Source organism: Neophocaena asiaeorientalis, unplaced genomic scaffold, assembly GCF_003031525.2.
Source record: "Neophocaena asiaeorientalis asiaeorientalis breed wild unplaced genomic scaffold, Neophocaena_asiaeorientalis_V1.1 scaffold185, whole genome shotgun sequence".
Lineage (NCBI taxonomy): Eukaryota > Metazoa > Chordata > Mammalia > Artiodactyla > Phocoenidae > Neophocaena > Neophocaena asiaeorientalis.
Genome location: NW_020171809.1, coordinates 1872178 through 1890288, shown reverse-complemented (window position 1 = coordinate 1890288; position 18111 = coordinate 1872178). Strand labels below are relative to the sequence as shown.

At 55.9% G+C, this 18111-nt stretch overlaps 1 protein-coding gene across 6 annotated transcripts in view; it reads right to left on the bottom strand.

Moving 5' to 3' along the window:
- HDAC4 (histone deacetylase 4) overlaps positions 1–18111 on the bottom strand; it is a 239297-nt gene that overhangs the window by 69448 nt on the left and 151738 nt on the right. For all 6 annotated transcript variants that reach the window (XM_024755628.1, XM_024755765.1, XM_024755683.1 and 3 more), the window contains exons 5-7: positions 14434–14554; positions 8290–8411; positions 1006–1137 (exon numbers count right to left, since the gene is read on the bottom strand). In XM_024755628.1, the coding sequence (XP_024611396.1) occupies positions 1006–1137; positions 8290–8411; positions 14434–14554 (375 nt within the window). The remainder of the gene's footprint in view (positions 1–1005; positions 1138–8289; positions 8412–14433; positions 14555–18111) is intronic.

The window sequence follows — 18111 nt, the reverse complement described above, 5'->3', positions numbered from 1 at the left end:
CCGGGCATGAGGCCTCAGGCTCCGCTTCACACAAACCCATGAAGTCCAGGGGCAGACCCTCGGACTAGGGGTTTCAGCCCCGGGCTGCGGGACAGGGGTGAGGGCACTCCGGCTCTCATCCCATCCCAGACCCTGGACTCAAATCTGAGGGTGAGGTTCCCGGCCCCTCACCAGCACCAGCACCCAGGAGCCCCTCCTCCTTCCCAGGGAACTTGACCCTGAAGGACGCTGCCGAGAGCCCTGGTTTTCCCACCAAACCCTGCACTTGGTGCAAACATGGTCCCGCCCCTCCTGTTACCAGGCCGCCTGAGCAGCCCCTTTGTCCCGTGATTTTAGGGCTGGTGGATGTGCGCCCTCTGGAAGTGGGGTGCACGCCCAGGAAGTGAGGTGCGCCCTAGGGACTGGGGTGTATGTCGGGAAGTGGGGTGCATCCCAGGACGAGGCTCTGCCTGGTGGGTGTGCTCCCCCGAGTCGGCCGCTAGGTGGAGGCCGAGAGCAGTGCGTGAACGGAGACCCGGAAACTCCCAAGCTCCCTCCTCCTTCCCCCGCCCCTGTCCGTCCCACTCTTCCCAGGAAGATTCTTACGCTTTCCAGCGGTTCAGACACTGTTTAATGGGCAGTGGGGCAGGGAGGAAACGTGGCATTCACCACTGAGAGGGCAGGATCAGTTAAAACCCCACCTTCGGAGAAGCCTCCACTTAAAATTCCTGAAAGTCTCCTGTGACGTCAGGAGGTCTGACTGCTCTCACCTGCCCGGCTGGGTCAAGGTCGGCTGGGTCAAGGTCGGGAACAGGACACGCCATACAGGGATAGGGACGGGCCTGAGACCCCCTGCTGGGGTGCCAACCGTGGCCCTGGGACTCCAGGGGCTGGCACTGCGGGCACTAGAGCCCTTGGGGTAGGGGGCGGGCGGCGATGGGGACATGCGCAGAGGCAGGTTTCGGTGCTGCAGGGACAGCGCACAGGAGAGCCTCTCAGAGGGCAGCCGGGTTTGCGCGAACATACCTGTGACATCCAAAGGACGCTTTTTCAGAGCCGTGACCACTGGCCCATCTTTCCTGCGTAACAGGGGGCTGCTCCGTCTTTCAGCCACTTTCTGCTTTAGCCTGGAGCGTAATTTCAGATTGGGTTCAGATGCTGCACGGAAAGGAGACACCATTACAAGCAGGCAGACACAACTGGGGTCACGGTTATCTCGTGGGCTGTGTAAGAATATGCTCATTGGGTAAATATTAGCTTAACACAGATGAACTGTTCCAGGCTGGAGCAAGGCGGCAACCTGAGGCCTCAGGCAGAAGACGTCCAGCCCCATCCATCAGTCCAAACACTGACGCAAATGCACCTGATGCCTTTAGCAACCTGTCTGCGGACAGAGGGTTATATACGTGTTGGAGCGGCCACTGCATTTACAAGTAGCTGGGAGGAAACCCGGCCATCGGGGATGGTTTTGGGGCTCTGGGCCACGAATGTTACTATTACCCCTACATTACAGACTTTCCCGTTCACCTGAGAATAACAAATTCCTCCCTCACGTAACAGACCAGGAGCCAGCTGCCCACTCAAGCTCCTGGCCACCGAGAGGGTGCTAAGGTCAACCCGTCCCGGCGAGAGGCTTAGCCATGCTGCCTGCAGGTGTTCACCTGACCCCTGGGCACAGGTGCTTAGGCTTGGTTTGGTTTTGGTTAACAGCTCTGCTTGTGTGCGTGGAGCCCTTTGCAAACCTGCATCTTTAAGCCCACGGTGGTCCCAGCCTCTGCGCCTGGAGCCCCGACACTCCCGCCCGCGGGCCAGTCCAGTCCCACATTGGGGGTGGGCCGTCTTGGGAAGAGGGCAGCCTCACACAGCCGGGTCCTCCCGGTGGCCTTCAGACACAGGAAGGCGGCTCGGGAGTCCAGGGCAGTGGTAAGACCACCACCCAGGAGACACGTGTGTTCCGAGGCTTTACTCAACTACATTCAAGCTTCTACTACTTGTGGATTTGCAAACTGGAGAGTTTTTACCTTTTGTTTTTGTTTTTAATCAGCCACCCTGCTGTTTTTAATCTTTCTGGAACAGGAAGTTTACTGCTGTCTAGAGCAACAAGCAACATAACCAAATGCCCCCCAGAATCGGACGTAAGCTGGTTTGGGTTATAAGAACCGGGCCATGTGTGTGTCTCACGGCCACTGTGACTCTGCCCTTTGTGGAGCACAGCAGGCAGGGCTGGGGGTCCCAGCTGCCGGGTGACCCTGAAGGAGGCTGGGAGGCAAAGGACGGTTGCTCTGTGGATCTTGGGAAGAGGAGAGAAGCCAGGCCCCCTAAACGACGCTCCCCAGAGAAATCAAAGATGGGCAAGGAAGGTGCCAGCCCTTCCCAGAGGCTCAACCTGCTCTGGAGGCACTGGTTCTGGGAGAAACACCCTCTGCTTTGCAGCATATTTGTGTATAAAGCAAGGTTCCCTGGCAAGACTTTCATGTCGAAAGATAGAAAGGATCCAACTACAAAGCAGCCTTCCCCACCCGCTAGAGGATCCACTTCTATTGTTTTTGATACTATTTTTACATTGTTGAGATAACTGTAGATTCACATTTCATTTGTTTCTATTTCTACACTGAGTTTCTTACTTTATCATTATTTAAAAAGAAAAAAGAAAGCCCAAACCCCACCAGATTAACAGGCAAGGAAACAACAACTCTTTTCCTACTAAGATCTCAGCTGAACCGACACAGGGTTTCCACAAACACATGTCCGGCCCGGGGACGGAAGCTGCTCCTGAGATCCAGGGCAGTGCAGCGCCCACAAAAGGGAGCGCGCGGCCCCCGGCCCCAGTGGGGGCCCCTTTCAGGGGCACTGAGGTCAGTCTGTCTGGAAGCAACACTGCCGTGTCCTGACATCACGCCCAGCAGCGAGTGAGGAAAGCAGAGACTGAGCCACCAAGGGTGCCCAGCACATGGCGGGGGCAGTGGCACAGAATTCAGAGAGTGTGTGTGCTCAGAGCTGCCCTTTTTGGAATCCTGAAAGGACAGTGAAGGACGCTTCAAACAAAGGTGAAAGAGCGGAAAGGAGATATCTGAAGAAGAAGTTGAGACATCTGAAAATTGGGAGTAAAAAGGCCCGACATCAAATTAACAGAAACACCAGGAGAGGACAGAGCAAACGGAGCAGGGAAAATCACTGGCAAAGTAACTGGAGGTGTGCTGCTCCGTCAGAGGAGACCCAGTGCCCAAAAGGCGTCAGCGTGGGCTCGCTGTGGCCCGCAGCCCCTCGCTGGGGGGTGTCCGGAAAGGTTCCAGAGCTGCAGGGCCCAAGGGTCTACCTTGTGAGCAGTGTCGGGTTCTGCAGGGGCCACTCCCGGGGCGAGATGAGGACCTGAAAGTCCTGAAGGAAAGTGGCTTCTAGACCCAACACATCATGCATCACGTGGGAGCCAGAATAAGTGCATTTACCAGCATGTAAGGACTCAAAACACTCACATGCCACGCGCCATTTCTCAGAAAGCTTGTTAGAGCTGCACAGCCAAGATGAAGGAGACCACACACAAGGAGCACGTGGAGTCCAGGGAAGAGAGGCCGAGGCTCCCAGGACACCGTGCAGCGGGGCCCAGGGGCCGCGGGGGGCCTCCGGGCTGGAGCAGAGCTGCGGACTACCTGCCCTGGAAGAGCAGCTCCCCCATCTGCCAAAGCGTGGGGGTGAATTGAAAGCAAGTACAGGGACACATGGGGAATACAGCCAACGTTTTATAGTAACGACAAACGGAATATGACCTTTAAAAACTGTCCAGTGTACAATACTGTACATCAACGGTACCTCAATTAAGAAACAACAACAACCCAGGCACACAGGAAAGTAAGCAAATGAAAGGGTTGGGGCAGGGCTGGGCAGGGTGGGTCAGCTGCTTCCCGAGTGAGCCTGTGCGGCTCTTTGATTTATGGACATTTATTTCCCTCGATAACAATAAAAAGAGAACTCTAGAAAGACAAAAGACAGACTAGAATACTAAAATTTTTGTAGCATACGTGACAGAGACAGGATTGGTATGAACGTATAAAGCAACAAGGAATAAAAAAACCAGCTGACAGAAAAGCGATTGGGTGAGCTGCCTTTGAACACTGGACATTTAGGGCCCCTCCCTGTGTGACCGGTATGGTTGCAGACGCTGGGCACAGGGGGTGGACAAGAGAGACACGGTCTGGCCGGCACCCCTGCCGCCTGGCTCAGGGGCGTCGGCCACTCTGCACCGTGGGAGCACGGCAGAGGGGTTCTGCAACACAGCACTCAGCTTACTCCCCGGTAGGGAAGATGGAAAGTAAACAGAGACACCCAAACCCCACTAGCGATGACAGAACTGCTCTTTGAAACATCAGAGACATTGTGACTTCCGCACCCATCACACCTGCTCGAGTGACCCCACGAGTGACGTGGGGGAGGGGCCTCTCCTAAGCGGCTGGCAGGGCCCCGCGTGCTCGGCTCTTTACCCTACACACACTCATTTGAACTGGCAGCTCCATTTTCAGGAGTCTATCCTACAAAAACAGTGAGCAAAGGGACCTGTATTTGTGGGCAAAATAAAATCTAGAAAACTGTTACAACTGCTGTAATCTTCGCATGTTGGGATAATATAGAAAAAGGTTCTGCTCTTGATACATTGAAATGGAGTGGTACCCACGATACAGTGTTAACTGAAAAATAAAGTTGCAGCCAAAGGGCAAAGCAGGTGTTTTTCTTGACAAAGAGACTGTCCGTACACAGCACACACACACACACACACACACACACACAGACGCACACCCTACACACAGGCATAGACCACATCTGCGCAGAGATGCCGAACCCGTAACGGGAGCTGTCTCTGGGGGGTAACACGCACACGTGTGCATTCTACTTATGTCCTAATTTGTCGTACGCATGCCTTCCTTCTGGGAGTTTTTAATTAACAAAGCACTCTACTTGATGCTTAGGACTGGTATTTTCCTACACCCTCTTTCCTACTCAGTAGTTTCAACGGCGTATTTCAGGTGGCCGTCAAGCTCAGGTATATCTGAAAAAGATTCGTTCAAGGTCTCACTTCTCAAGTGAGGAGGAGTCCAAGTTTGATAGAAATCAAAGTTTGAAGCGAGGCCCTTCTCAGCGTAAACACTGCCTAGTACTTGACCATACTCGCCATCTCTGCAAGTTTCCTTGGAAAAGCACAACAAAGCCTTTTTGAAAACCTTCTGAGCACTTTCACACCTACTGTTCAATGAGCACAAAGTTGATGGAAGACAGCCCAGTACAAAAGCCCCGTGCGGGGGCCGGAAGTGGAGGGGGCCCGGCAGGGCCAGGCACTGTGGAGTGAACCCCCTTCTCCCTGCCCGGGCAGCTCAGAAAGGGCCGATTCCCTGGCCCGGCCCTGAGCAACAGCCGCAGGGCATCTACCACCCCGTACCTGACGCATATAAAAGACACCCAGGTACAACTACGCACGGTGCGGGCGTTGCCCACCACTGCCCAGGCCACCAGGATGCCACGGGTTCCGCAAACTGCAACAGAACAACACATGGACCATGCGGCGACCGGCCCCTTCCCAAACTGCAGAGACGCGCATCACGTGTGACAAAGGCGGCCGTGACCTCCTCCCTGGTGACCTCGACCCACGCTACACGTGGACGTAAAATAAACTGGTACAACGACTGTTCAGCTCACCAGGAGGCAGGGAGAGCTTCGCGTACGCACTGACACATGCGGCCACAGTGATCAGAGACACCCGGCTCTCCACCGGCTACTGCCTGCCGCCTTGCCTCCGGCAGACCCTTGTCAGGCGGTGGAGGCCCTGCTGGGGTGCAGGCTGAGGAGTGGGGCCAGGGCCTCTGCTGAGACCTGAGATGGGGCCTCGGTCCACTCCATCTGTACTGGGGTGAAAACCTAGCTTTGCCCTCCACGTGCCCGGGGCCCCTCCCTGGCCGGGCCCCGCAGGCAGAACCTGACGTCCACCCTGGGCCTGGACCCTGCCGTTCACCTCCTCTGGTGGGACTGGAGGAGGCTGAGGACTGTGGCCCGTCCCCCCCGCCTGCCACACCAGCTCAGGGCCCGGCACCCAGGAAGCACCTGGCCACTGCTCGCTCACTAATCGCAGGGAAGACACAGGCGGGTTGGCAGCCGTTGCATGGGCTCGGGCACGTGGCACTGCCTTGGAGTGAGCGCACCCCCTGCAGGCTAAGTGCCAGGAACCCAGAGGACCCCGGCTTACTGTCCTGTGACCCGGCAAGGCACCCAGTGCGAGTGTCCACCCAGGGGCCACTGCCAGCCCTGGGCTGGTAACAGACACACGGCTCCTTGCAGACCTGGACTCTGTCCCCTGGGGCCATCAAGGAACCACTGGGACGGCAGTCGCTGACAGCGGGGCCGTAAAGGCTCACTGAGGGGCCTTCAGTGCCTGGATTGGGTAAAATGGGCCACAGGTATGCCCCATGCTCACTCTACAAACTGGACCCTGCCACCCCCAAGGGAATGCTGACAGGGAAGGGCTGGGGAGGGGCTGGAGGGCGTGGCTCCGTGTCCCTGGTGGCCTCACTGGAGGCTGTGCGCACAGTCCACGAGCGGCCAAATCCTCCCTTCTGCTCCTGACCCCCACCCGCCCCCCGACCTGCCCTCTGAGGCAGCAGCGCCACAACGGATCCACCCCTGAAGTAGTGGCACTGCGGCCCCATTTCACAGATGTGCAAACTCGCTCGGCGAGGCTGTCTGCCAAGGACACTGGACGGTGAGGGCCAGGCTGACTGCAAAGCCGTCCCTCGTGAAGCAGGGCGGCTTCAGCCAGCGATGGAGAGAAACCCGTCACGTTTCCCGTATCTCAGCAACCAACCAATGTTTCCTGTGAACAGCTGCTTCCCTCGGGGAAAGGGACAGGTGTGCTCTCCAGAGAGGAAGGGCCCTGAGGGAGGTGGACGGCTCCGCCCGGCGGCCAGGAGCCCAGTTCTCCGCGTCCTCCGGAGTCTGCTGCTCCAGGGGCCGTGGGCACCACACCTGCCACGCCCAGGGCGGGAGGAAGCACGGTGCGCCCAGTGTACCCACTTTACTGATGAGAGACTGAGGCCAGGAGAGCCTCAGTTATCTGTCCTGGGGCACGGAGCTGCAAACTAGGCGGGAGAGACCCGCCAGGCTGCAGGATCACCGCCCACTCGCTCAGAGCCCTGCTACCCCAGCTGCACTCCCGCTAGGGCCAGGCTTCCTGGGGCAGGCGCGGCCTTTGTCTCCTCGGCCAGGGTCTTTCCAAGCACAGGCCCCCCGTTTTGCTGATTGGAGCGTGGCTGATCTCAGCCCCAGGCTCCAGAAGGGGGGTGTGGAGGGCAACCTGGGGGAGCCGGCCTGGGTGCCGACAGACGCCCCTTTCTACGGAGCCCGCAGGCTCTCAGGGTGAAGCCCACCACGCCCTTCTTGGGGGACCATGGGTGACAGCCATGCACTCGAACTGGAGAGAAGAGGACAGAAGCTGTGCTTTCACCTTGGATGAAACCCCGCCCCGTGGGCAGACGCCTCCCCTCTGACACGGGGGGCCGGGGTGGGGGGGCCTCTGCCGACCCACTGCACCCTGGGGCCCCTGCCCCCCACACCTGTGCTAGGGTCAAGTCCACGGAGGCTGAGCTGAACTCCCCCTCCCTTCACCTCCGGCTCCCATTCAGGCTTTGCTACACCATGTGCTCTCCGGGGCGCAGCTCTGCCCCCCGAGAGGCCCCACGTCTTCTGTCCTTAGGACAGAGCGGCAGGGGAGCCTCCGGCCCTGCTCCCAATACCTCATCCCCAGGGTGAAGAAGCTGATTTAGAGCGTTTCTGTCCAGAATGGACCAAAATCCTTTGGAGGAAACAAAATTCGTCTTCACGAAGAAAAAGCTGTGTCGCACATTCCCACTCCGTGAAGCAGGCGCCCGGCATCTCCCACGCGGCCCTGCGGCCGTGGGCTCCACCTGCCACCTCTGAGACCAGGGCAGCTGGCCCTCCGCAGCCCAGGCCCTCACTTCTCGGGGGCAAAGCTTCTGGAAACACCTCTCCTCCGGCCCCTGGCCTTCTTGCCGCCCTAACGCATGGCCCACGGCCCGTCTGATTTTTCTTAAAAGGCGTTGCCGCTTAAACCACCACCGCTAGGAGGAAATCCAAGCGCCCTGGGAGCCCTGCTTGTGTCTGACACGCTTATCCTTCTGGTCCGTGAGGGAACTGCTGACGTAACCTGAGACGCGCACCTGAGGGGCCTCCCAGGACACGGTGAGCTCCCTCCTCGTACAGGTTTCCCTCCCCGCCCGGGACCCCCTCCCCACCCGCTGCAGCCCCTGCACCGACCTGTCTTTCTGAGAGGAAAGTCATCTTTGGCGTCGTACATGCCCAGGACCGGGTGGCTGTAGGAGACCGACGCCCCGCTCTGGGGCGGGGAGCTCTGGTCCAGGGAGCTGTGCTGCGTCTTCCTGCAGAGAATGGGCAGGACAGAGGCTTAGTGACCCGCATGCACGGGCACACATGGCCGTGCAGAGGGAGCGCGCACGGGAGCCCTGCACAGGTCCCCACGACGCCGGTCCTTCCTCTGACGCGCCAGCCCAGCTCGCAGTCGGCCTCCTGGGCAGACTGGCCTCCTCTCTGGGGCAAGACTGAAACGACACAAAACCAACACTGAACAAGCGAACAGACGCCGACTGCAGCCTCCCGTGCCGGGCCCTCGGCGCCGGGGACAGCAGGCCGGCACGACCGCATGCCCGTGGTCCCGGTGCCTGGGCTCTGCACAGCCTCTTCCTCTCGGGTGTCTCCTGACCGGGTCTGTTCTCAGGCTGGTGGGGGTGGGGGTTGTCACCACTGGCCACAGAGGGGCCGGTCCTCAGGACACAGGGGACAGAGGGAGACAGGTGGGCTCCAGGTGCAAGGGACACAGGTGTGACGGACGCAGCTGAGACCTGGCGGGGGACTTCGGGGACAGTGCTGGTGATGTCCGGTTCTTGAGGGCAGGAGCCACGTGGGGACTTCCCTTCAGCAGAAGTGCCTTCACGGGGACGGTGGCCCCAGCCATCTCCCCTTCCTTGGGGAGGGAGGGGTTGGCGGCAACACCTCTGCCCTGGGAGCTGATTCATGAAATGTACTTGCTTTATGAGGAGCCGGGCACAACGCAAAATCCTTGAAATGGCTGGACAGGGGCGGCCGCCAGGAGGAGGCTGAATGTGGGGATCAGACCTCGGGAAGAGGAGGGTGCCGGCCGCGCCTGACCGTCAGCAAACGTTCTGGGGGTGCGGCTGCCTCTGCTCGGCCTCACTGGAGGCTCAGAAGGTGTAATGAATTCTGTGAGTCTTTAAACTGTGTAATCTGCTTAATGACTTGAAACGAATTTGCCAACTTACTTATGTGGAATTTGTTAAGACTATTTATTTGAATACACAGTACTCCACATGTACGCACCTGGTGTTATTTGAATTAAGAATGTGAGCACTTAAATGCTTACAGGTGGATATTTAAATATCTGAGAGCAAACCGGTGCAGAGAACGTGGTGATCACGGAGCCCAATCCCAGGATCCCAGCTGGCAGCATCATGGGAAGCGCCCAGAGAGCCCCTGAGAACCGCCCTGCCAGGCTGCGCATCCCCTCTGCCCAGGGCACAGCACCTCCCAATCGGGACGCATGTCAAGGGGGCCAGGGCCGGGGATCAGGGCCGGACCGGCCACCCTCATGCTGGCTGTGCCCTCTTCGTGTCGTGCCGCCAGGCCTCACCTCGGGGGGCCACCCTTGCACAACCCCATTAGAGGTCTGAGGGCAACTCTCTCTGCATCTGACATCTTCAGGCCACATCCTCCAGGGAGCATGGCCTTGGCCAGTTCCAAACCTCTCCTTCAGTGCCAAGTTCTAACCTGGGAAAGAGTTCACTTTCTCCTTCATAAGAAACATGGAAAGGCCTGGGTGTGTATTACATGATTTAAAAAAATAGACAATTATGATTAATAAAATATTATAGGTAATAATAACTCTTATAGTTATACTTTAATAGTAGAGTTTGTTTGTAATTAAGCCAGAAGTTGGAGAAGCTATTTGTTTAAGATCTAATAGATTTTCTCTTCTGATTTGATCTCTTGAGTTGCTGTCAGTATTCAAATCCTCACTTTCTTGTCCAGCCTTAAAATGAGCTAGAACAGGAGGCAGCTGGCATGAATCTGCCTGTGTGCTGGCCTGAGAGCTCTCAGCAGACCTGCTCTGCGTCGTCCAAGAGAGTGTGGCCCAGAGTAGGCAGCCGGACTGATCCAGCTGGTACCAGCGCGGATGGATCCAGACGTCAAGAGGGACGCATGTCACGCACAGCAGCCTGGCTTCCCCAAACCGCGCAAAACCGAGGGAAACCGACTCATCACTAGATGCCCCGCGCTCAGGGCTCCCAAGGAAAACACAGGCCACCTGCTCTCTGGGGGTGGGGGGGCACCCGTCCCTCATCACACAGCCCAGGGCTCACACCTGCCCCCAGCAAGCAAGAGTCTGGACGTGTGAGCCAACGCCAAGTCCTGTCCCTGGCTGCACGCACACTTACACACACACACACACCCCACCCTTGTACCCCGGGGGCAGAACCTGAATTGCCTCTCTTGTGTCTAACTCAGCCCCAACCAGAATCGTCTTCTAGGTTTTCAACCCTTCATTCCCGCCAGGGGAGGAAGCAGCCAGGGTATGTCTCTGCTGTGACCCTGGCTGATGGGAGGGGCACCTTGTCTTAAAGACAATCCTCCCTGATGAAGATGGAAAAACAAATATGCCTTGTTTTCTTTCTAAACGTTCCTGATTGTAATACAGAATAAAGCTAAACACAAATTCGGCCATGTCAATTCTATCAACCATTGGCCTTTCCTATTACCTCAGATTTATGCAGGTGATTTAAAATAAATACAGCTTGTAATCACTCACACCAGCACTGTCCAAAGGACGTAACACCAGCTACAATTAAAATTTCAATTTAAATGCAATTTAAAATTCTCTCACAGACGTGCACACGAGCCAAAAGGAAGCAGTGAAGTCAACTTCAGTGTTCTCCTTAACCCAATTTATCCCAAATCCTATCATTTCAACACATAATCAATCTAAAAAGTATTAATGAAATAGTCCCCGTTCTTTTTTCCCACGAGGCTCTGAGATCCGGCGTGTCTGACATTCACAGCTTGTCTCAATCCGAACAGCTCGCTTCAATGCCCTGGAGCCCACGTGGCTGGTGGCTGCCCCAAGGACAGCCACCACAGTCTCACACGATGAGCTTAAAGCTGGGGGTTTTCACACGTGTACATCGTGGAACCACCACGCCAGTAACAATACAGAGCAGCGCCACCTTCACAGAAGGCCCACTGCCCTCTGGCAAGGGATCTCCACCCCCAGCCCCTGCCGCCTGGCTTCCTGTCACTACAGCTCAGCTGTGCTGACCCTAGAACTGCTGGCAAAGGCATCGCAAGGCACAGACTCTGCGTCTTCGACCAAGCTTAACGTTTCTAGGTGTTGGCGGGCAGCCCTGGGCCTCGCTGAGCAGCAGACCAGGGAGTAGGTGCCGCTGTGTTTCACCACTCACCTGCTGGCGGGCACTCAGCTGCTTCCATTCTCTGGCAATAATGAATAAAGCTGCTATGACCATGGGGACACAAGTCTTTGCCTGGATGGAAGACTTTACTTCTCTTGGAGAAACACCTAGGAGCGTGGCCAGGTCATGAGGTGGGAGTATGTTTACCTTCATAGGAAACTGCCCCGGTGGCTGTGCCACTTCAATCCCCACTGGCCACGTGTAGGGGTCCAGGGCCTCCACGCTTTGGCCAACACTGGGTTAGTTCAATTTCAAACCCACTGGGTGTGAGGGGGCATCTTGCTGTGTACTGCATTTCCCGGATGACTCACCATCTTTTCATGTGCTTACTGACCATTTGCATCTTTATTTTGTGAGGTATCGGGTCATGTCTTTTGCCCATACTTTTTCAGGAGGTTGCCTGTTTTGTTATTGAGTTGTAGGAGGTCTTTATATGTTTTGGATCAAGTTCTCTGTCAGATACATGCATTGCGAATATTTTCTTCCTGCCTGCGCCCTGCCTTTTTATTTTCTTAAGGGTGGCTTTCAAAGAGTGAAAAGTTTTACATTTTGATTAAGTTTATGTTTTTTGGTTTATGGTTGAAGATTTTAGTGTTTTAAGACGTCTTTGCCTACCTCTTCCCCAAGGTCATGAAAACTTTTTCCTATGTTTCCTTCTGGAAGTTTTAACAACTTAGCTTTTACATTCAGGTCCATGACACTTAAGCTGACTGTCATGTGTGGCACGAAGCCAGGGTCAAGGTTCTTCCCCTATCAAGATTGGTTTTTTGCTGGATTGGTTTTCCAGCAAAGTTTTGCCTTCATGCAGCAAGTGAATGTGGTCCATGATCTGGTTTGGTTTTGGGTGACAAAACGAGAAAGGTGCCAAACCCAACGCAAACAAACCCATCCCCGGCTGACTCCGCTGAGACGAGTCCTTCCCCACTGCAGCCTGCACGGCCCAGTCCCCTGGGGAAGAGGGAGCTCCCCACCCAACGCTGGACGCGGGCAAGCAAGCCTCCGCCAGGTCTCAGCCGCCCTGCTCACCAGGGAGCGCGTGTCAGCCCCTTCTGGCACCCTGCCCCCAGGCCTAGCCACCCTGCATGCCCCCACCTGCCCCTCTCGGCTCCCAGGTGCTCCTTGCTGACCCCTCCTCCCCGAAGCCCTTTCTCCCTTCCAACCTCTTGGCACGGGCAGCTCTGCGGAGACCACCCCTCCCCGGCAGCCGCCAGCACTTTCCCATCCTGCGGGCTCCGTCCTCCCCGTCACGTACAAGCACATCATTACGGCCTCTACTCCTGCCAGCCTGAACACCTTGCCCCACCACTCACGGGGTGTCCTGGCACTGGCTGCCCCGATCTCTTCACATCACTGTGGCCACTGTCCGAAGACCCCAGTGTGGTCAACCATGACCTCTGCTCTCACCCCCCAACCTCCTTTGGGCCCACAGCGCTCTTACCGCTGCTCCCGAAGCCTCCCAGCTGGTCTCGCCTCCCCAGGATAGGCCCTCTCCTGAAATGGCTCCTGGCACTTCCCGACCCTCGGATCCCATCCCCTCCCCCATGGAGGATCTAGGAGCACCTCCTCACCCCTGCCCTACCGGCTACTGCTGGGCGGTCCCCGCGTCCTCACCCGCCTGCCCACCCGGCTTCTCCTCCCTCCCTCCCTAACCCGCTTCGCTGCAGGGCATCTGCCCGGCAACCTCCCCCAAAGGGGGAAATGGAGCTTTCCCACTGCAACACCCAGGGGGCTGTCACTAGCGGGGGAGACCACGGATCGGTGCCACCACATCGTGGGGTCCCCAGGTGTGCTGTCCCAGAACTCTCCATCGCTCCGGGGCACAGGGCTGCTGTGCATGGCTTTTCGGGGACCACCGCTGCCGCCTCTGCTCTGGGCGAGTCTCCATCGCTCCGGGGCACATGGCTGCTGTGCATGGCTTTTCGGGGACCACCGCTGCCGCCTCTGCTCTGGGCGAGTCGTGCCACTGGCTGAACGGCACGAACGACAGCCTGCTCGTGTGAGTGCGGCCTGAGGGGCTGCAGACACTCAGAGCAGAGATGGCCCCGGAACAGAAATGCCTTTCATGCTTATACCACGATAGCCAGCGTCATCTACTGAAACAAATGGGTTCATTCCAGTGGGATCTGGCGGTGTTTTAGCAGAACTGCTGCCCATCTGGGGGCTCCAGAAGAGCTACATTCTCCCCCAATGAATTAACGATGATCACATTTTCATTTATGAAAACTGCCCTGTGAGGTTTCTTCTAGAACAGAAAAAAGCCCTTGAAAAGTTGTAGAAAAGTAGAGTCAAAGCGAAAATCTGAGGCACCTTTGACCATGGTTTAAAGCCACATAACTTTGTCACTCCGCTTCCAACTCGGCATGTGTCAACTACCAGCCCTGCTGAGCCGCGCACAGGCCCAGAGGAAAGGCCCCCGGCACACGCGCATCCTCGCCACAAAGTGAAAGACCTCTTTGGCTTTCAGTTCTGAGCACGAACAAGGCACTTTGTGGTCTCTGTCCATTAAGCGGGCCCTGGGAGAGGGTTCTTAGTATAAAAACAATGAAAAGACCACAGGTGCTTTTGACTTGCCTGGGAATCAATAACACACCGGGTAGAAATTCGGGAGGTGCCTACGGACGATTTAGACCAGAGTTCCTTTTTAAGAGGTTCTTTCTGTGGCCAAAGAACTGCGTGAGAAGCCAAGAATAATGGGTAGGCACTGGCCCCACGAACGGCTCTTTAAGGTTTGTTTAAAGACAGACCCCCTCTGCACCTGGACGACGCTGGTCTGACCACATGTGCTGCTGGCTCACGGAGTTTCTAATTCCACGCCCTCCAGGGTGAAGAACTGAGCACCACTCCGGTCCACCCCCAGACCCCGTGCACCCGGGTGCAGGGGAGACCCGGCCCCTCCACTTACCCATACCAGTAGCGAGGGTCACTGGACATGCAGTGGTTCAGGTTCCGGTGGGCCAGCGCCTTCTTTTTATTGAGGACAAACTCCTGTAGCTTCATCTTCACTTCTGTGCTGGCCACAGCACCTGGCGCGGGAGAAAGCAGAGGCGGGTGATTCGAGGCTCTGCCCCAGGGGACCCTGAACCACGTGCCAGGAAAGGCAGGACAGGGATGGAGAGGGTGGGATTCCCATTCAGGACGCTGCCGACGCCAGAGAGCATCTCAAGGAAAAGAGACAGATAGGAGGGCTTGCAGGAAGAGATCTTCTTCCCAGGAGTATTTTACGTAATTGCATCCTATTTAAAATGCAGCACAAAATCCTATTGTAACCTAACACGAACCCACTGCTGAAGGGAGTTCTAATACTCTTACATAGAAGGAGGTCCTGAACTAGGCAGAGCAGCAGGGTGGTTTCTTTCTCGCTGCAGCAAGAAGGGACAGAGCCTCAGAGAAAAGGTGCCTGCGACCCGTGTGACAGGGATGAGGCGTGCCTCCCGGGACCTGGGCAGAGGGCAGGGGCAGGGCAGCTGGGGCCCTTTCCAGCCCTGTCAGGGGATGTTCCTGCTCTTTCCAGCCTACAGCCACCTACTGAGACAAAGCGCATTTCACCAAGTCGGACTAAAGCTGAAATCTTGGGTTCTGTGTTTTTTTTCTGGTGGTCGTACCGGTTGTTCACAGCCCCGTTAGAGAAAACTGGCCAATTTGAGAAACAGACACACACAACTAAAGTCCAAGCCCACCACGCTGACTCAAGGTCTGCCGGCACCTCATCTGTTTTCCTCAGAGCTGCAATCAGACTCCAGGGCACTTCGGACCCATTCTTCCGTTAGAGACGGTGGTGAGTGTTTTCCCTGTTGTCACACAGAATTCAAACAGCATTTGTAATGGTGGGAAAACGCTTCACGAGGTGAGCGATGCAGAGTTTACAAAACCCTTTCCCAACCGGGAGACATTTTTAGACATTTCCTTTTGTTGCGCTTGTTAGAAACCATGTCGTGTCAACATTTATAAGTAAATATCACCCCCCACGCTTAGGATTATGTCCTCTGAAGAGATGAGCAAAATGCCTACATCCAACAAAACAATATTAACAGCCCCTGAAGCACCTTCTAAGTTGTTTTCCAAAATGCCTCTATACATGACCACCAAGTGCAACCCCACTGGCCACAGACCAGGAGCAGGTAGCCTGTGTCTCTATCAGTACTCAGGAGTACCACCTGACCCTGTGTCTCTATCAGTACTCGGGAGTACCACCTGCCCCACGTCTCTATCAGTACTCGGGAGTACCACCTGCCCCACGTCTCTATCAGTACTCGGGAGTACCACCTGCCCCACGTCTCTATCAGTACTCGGGAGTACCACCTGCCCCACGTCTCTATCAGTACTCGGGAGTACCACCTGCCCCACGTCTCTATCAGTACTCGGGAGTACCACCTGCCCCACGTCTCTATCAGTACTCGGGAGTACCACCTGCCCCACGTCTCTATCAGTACTCGGGAGTACCACCTGCCCCACGTCTCTATCAGTACTCGGGAGTACCACCTGCCCCACGTCTCTATCAGTACTCGGGAGTACCACCTGCCCCACGTCTCTATCAGTACTCGGGAGTACCACCTGCCCCACGTCTCTATCAGTACTCGGGAGTACCACCTGCCCCACGTCTCTATCAGTACTCGGGAGTACCACCTGCCCCACGTCTCTATCAGTACTCGGGAGGACCACCTGACCCTGTGTCTCTATCAGTTCTCGGGAGTCCCACCTGACCCACGTCTCTATCAGTACCCGGGAGTACCACCAGACCCGCGTCTCTGTCAGTACCCGGGAGTACCACCTGACCCGCGTCTCTATCAGTACTCAGGAGTACCACCTGACCCTGTGTCTCTGTCAGTACCCGGGAGTACCACCTGACCCTGTGTCTCTATCAGTACCCGGGAGTACTACTTGCTGCAAATGAGAAGACCGACTGGTTCCCTCTGCCAGGCCCTTGATAACCCCGGGGACGTACACTGGTTCTCCTCTCCAGTGATGTACCTTTACGTCCTTGGCTCGCTTTTCTTTCAGTCTTCCCGCTGTGGGTCTGTGTGTACACTTTAAATGTGCAGCCTTTAGCGCGTGTGGCTTTTCTTCAGTAATACATTCACTGGCAGCCGCCACACGCTGGCGCGGCGCACTGAAGCCTCACACTAATGCTATAGGCGCCACGTGGCCCGGGGGTGGGGGTGGTGCTGAGGGTGGACAGCGCCAGGTGAGGCTGTTCGGATGCTCGGTCTCACCAGCGTCCTGGCTCTCGGCTCTGCGTTCTGCTTGCACACGCAAGGTCTGTCCTGGTCTCTCACTTCCCTTTAAAATGTGGGTTATATTCTGAAGCTGTGAGATAACAGAAAACAGTGGCCTCTGCCCTGGTCCAGGCACAGAAAGCTCCTAAAACGCTTGCAATCCCCTAAGGGATCAGACCATGAGCAGCATCTCTTGCTCTCGTGGGGCTCCTGGGTGGGGGATGGTCACCAGGAAGACCAAGCTTTGACGAGCAGCTTGGCATTCTCAGCTCCACCCTCACGCTCCAGAGTGGGGAGAGGGGCTGTAAGCGGAGTTAGTATTGATGATACCCACGCGAGGAAGCCTCCACAAAACCCCAACCATACGCAGCTCAGAGAGCTTCCGGGTCGGTGAACACATCTGCACTGGGAGGGGGACCCCGACCCCACGGAGACAGAGTCTCCTGTGCTTGGGACCCTCCCAGACCTCACCCTCGGTATCTCTTCATCTGGCTGTTCATCTTCCTATGGGACTGAGTCCTGAACCTGCGAGATCTGATGCTTGCTCTGGGGAGATAGTGTCAGAATTGAGTGAAACTGTAGGACACCCACCCGGTGTTGCAGAGAATTGCCTGTTATGGGGAAATCCTACACATGTCTGGTGACCAGAAGTGTCAGGAGTGAACTGCTCTGTGGGAGTGTGGTGTCTACGTAAGGCTAAAGGAGAAACACGAGACGGGAGAGCTGCATTTTTCCCAGCGCTGGAAGGAAGAGACTTAAGTTTTTCCTAATTCAGATGTTCCAGTGCTTGTTTTCATGGCATCTATTCTAGTTTATCCATTGTGATTTTCTTCCATTTCCTGGAAGCTTTGAATTTGATCTTTTCACTGGTTTGGGAAACAATCAGCTTCATTTTATCCTTGTTTTTCTGGTGGTGGATTTTCATTCATTTAGTGGTTTTCTATTATTTTTTTTTCACATTTCACCCTGATGTATGAAATGAATTTTGGTGTATAAGACTCTACAGATATTTTGAGAAATTGCTCATAAATTGTTAACATCATTAGAGAAATATCTTTCTTGTCACCTTTATCCAATTCCAAATATAACTGTTACCATTCGCAAATTGAATTTCTGTCTGTCTATAAATAGGTCTGCATTAAAGGCAGCATCCCACTGTGGCCGTTTCATGATGGACTTCAGGGTCAGGCAGAACAAACCCCTCGGGAACAGGGTCCTCCACGCTGCAGAGGGACCTGAACTAGACCAGCCAGGGAAGCACCAGGAAAGTGCCCTAAACCGAGTCCAGAGCACATCTGGAAGGGTCCGTCGGGACACACGGGCTTTTGTCTCAGGCCTTCTCGGCGTCCAAGGAGACAACTCATCAT